General features: G+C 37.4%; 1 protein-coding gene across 3 annotated transcripts in view; it reads left to right on the plus strand.

Annotated features, from left to right (window-relative positions):
• zmp:0000001301 (ubiquitin carboxyl-terminal hydrolase 8) overlaps nucleotides 1-809 on the plus strand; it is a 5,221-nt gene extending 4,412 nt beyond the window's left edge. For all 3 annotated transcript variants that reach the window (XM_014025957.1, XM_014025958.1, XM_014025959.1), the window contains 2 exons: nucleotides 252-356; nucleotides 699-809. In XM_014025957.1, coding sequence (XP_013881411.1) covers nucleotides 252-356; nucleotides 699-803 — 210 coding nt within the window. In that variant the 3' untranslated portion in view covers nucleotides 804-809. The remainder of the gene's footprint in view (nucleotides 1-251; nucleotides 357-698) is intronic.
• Nucleotides 810-2,839: the final 2,030 nt, after the last annotated feature.

Genomic DNA, 2,839 nt, shown 5'->3' on the forward strand with positions numbered 1-2,839 from the left:
ATCTAATCTAATCTAATCTAATCATCTATCAATCTTAATCAAATTTAGCAAATGTTTCTTTTTACACAAAAATATATTTTTCCAGTTTGGGCAAATTCCATTGATTTACGGTGACAGAATCTAATCCTCATCTGAATTTGGCCAACATTTCAGAATGAATAATTTTGTCCGGTGGGATTATTTAATTTTTGCTTTGTGGATTAAAATAATAAAAACAAATCTGACTCTCATCTGTGTTGTTTGTGCTTCAGGAGCTAAAAGAGATGTTGGAACGACATCGTTCTCAGAACGAGGCATGGCTGCGAGCGAGAGCCGAGGAAAACGACCGAGAGAGGAGGGAGCTCTACAGACTCAGAGTCTGTAAACAAACAAACAAACAAACAAACAAACAAACAAACATGTTTGTCTTCAGAACACATCACATTCACATTCCCTCTAAAGTATGATCAGTCCAAAAAGAAAACACAGATTAAGAGGATGTTTTTTTTATAATGTAAATGAGAGAAACATGATGAGGCGTTCCACAAGGTCGTGTACTCAGTCCAGAAACATTTCTTTTTAAAGTGCTGCTTTAATTTTAATTTCTCTAGTTGTTTGCTCTGCTTTCCTGTTCTACATTTGTTATTTTAGACGTGCAGCACTTTGACTAACACGTGAGACATTTTTAAAATAAGTGATGTTTTTGGTCTTTTCTGAAGGAGGAGGTTTTGCAGGACCAGGAGAGGCTGAAGGAGGAGCAGATCAGCATCCAGAAACGGAGCGAACATCTCCTCTCCATCATGCAGCAGTTCAAAGGAATGTGAAAAAAACCAACATTCTGATTTATCAAAGCATAAAACTGTTATGACAAGTCTGTGTTAATTAATTATGTAAATGTGAAAAAGACACAAAGTCATCATAAAGTTATAATCAAAACCCCAAAAATACATTTTTATCCTTAAATGTATTAATATAKGTAAAGAGAGGCGCTTTGTTGTATTAAAGTGAAAAACTTAAAATAAATTAAAGTATTAAAGACAAACACACTAAGTGTTGGTTTGAAAATGACTGTTTTTCAAAAATATTCATTGACATTATAACAAAACCGCAAAATGAACGGAAAACATCAAGAAATAACAAAACTCACTGACTTCAATTGTGTCTGAATTTTCTCTTCAAAACTGTCTGTCTCTCAGTCTGTCTCTCAGTCTGTCTGTCTCTCAGTCTGTCTCTCAGTCTGTCTCTCAGTCTGTCTCTCAGTCTGTCTCTCAGTCTGTCTCTCTCTCAGTCAGTCTGTCTCTCAGTCTGTCTGTCTCTCAGTCTGTCTCTCAGTCTGTCTCTCAGTCTGTCTGTCTCTCAGTCTGTCTCTCAGTCAGTCTGTCTCTCAGTCTGTCTGTCTCTCAGTCTGTCTCTCAGTCTGTCTCTCAGTCTGTCTCTCAGTCAGTCTGTCTCTCAGTCTGTCTCTCAGTCTGTCTCTCAGTCTGTCTCTCAGTCTGTCTCTCAGTCAGTCTGTCTCTCAGTCAGTCTGTCTCTCAGTCTGTCTCTCAGTCAGTCTGTCTCTCAGTCTGTCTCTCAGTCAGTCTGTCTCTCAGTCAGTCTGTCTCTCAGTCAGTCTGTCTCTCAGTCAGTCTGTCTCTCAGTCAGTCAGTCTGTCTCTCAGTCAGTCTGTCTCTCAGTCAGTCAGTCTGTCTCTCAGTCAGTCTGTCTCTCAGTCAGTCTCTCAGTCTGTCTCTCAGTCTGTCATTCAACAGAAGGACGGGTCACTTTTCTGCAAGGAAAAACAGCGTAATGCGCCAGTTCTGGGCTCTTCTATGTCCTCTCGGTTGCACTATTTGGCAAAGAGTGGGAGGGGCAGGGAGCGGGTGGGTGGAGCGTCAAGGTGGCGGAAGAATACCCGGAAGTGGGGCGAGCAAAGCTACAAAATAACAGCAAAAATGTTTCGGGGAAAAAAGTTCTACCAAAATAATTTTAATGGGTTCCTGTAGCTGAAAACATTATACCTGATCATTTCTTTTTCAATATGTAAGCTAAAATACTAAAATAAGCTAAAATAGCTTCTTGTTTTTACACTTTTTCATTTCAAACTATATTTAAAGCAGTTTTATCCCAGTCTTCATACGATGGATCTAAACAATGAGAGACATTGCACACATCAGTCTCCATGATTCACCTGCAGAGTGAACTGCAGAGGCTGAGAGACCTGGCAACACCAGAGGTCAGTTCATTTTACCTGTGGTGCTCATCAATTCCTCCATTTGGCTGTTTTCTGTTTGTGTGTTCGGTGACCTGTTCTCATCGTTAATAAGGTTTTATATAATTTCATAAAACAGAAAATAGGCTGATGTTTTAAGTCACATGACTGCAAGGCCCTGAAACTGAATCAAACACCAAAAAATAAAATAAATAATAAAAACAAAACAAAATAAAACTGTGACATGGGATGGTTGGAGATAGACGTTTGGTGCTCTAATGAATGTTTAATTTAATTTTCATTTTATTTTACAACAGTACATCGAAAAGTTTAATATGTGTCCCAGTATTGGAGCAGTTTAAATTTCACCTGCTATTGTTCCAAACTGGGCAGTTTTTAGCAGAGTTGTAAAGTAACTAAGTACAAATACTGTACTTAAGTAGAAATTTTGATTAACTGTTCTTTACTTGAGTAATTATTTTCAGTGTACATTTTATTTCTACTCCTTACATTTTAAAAAAATGTAAATAGAAAGTTGTTACTCCTATTTTATTCCGAGTTGTTATTATAAATAAATACTATTTTGATAAACTGTGTCTCCTATAGAGTGAATTTAATTGTGTTTGGATGAGAAGTATAAATATATACCATTCTGACACACTATTAGCT

The sequence above is a fragment of the Austrofundulus limnaeus genome, unplaced genomic scaffold, assembly GCF_001266775.1.
Source record: "Austrofundulus limnaeus strain Quisiro unplaced genomic scaffold, Austrofundulus_limnaeus-1.0 Scaffold512, whole genome shotgun sequence".
Classification (NCBI taxonomy): domain Eukaryota; kingdom Metazoa; phylum Chordata; class Actinopteri; order Cyprinodontiformes; family Rivulidae; genus Austrofundulus; species Austrofundulus limnaeus.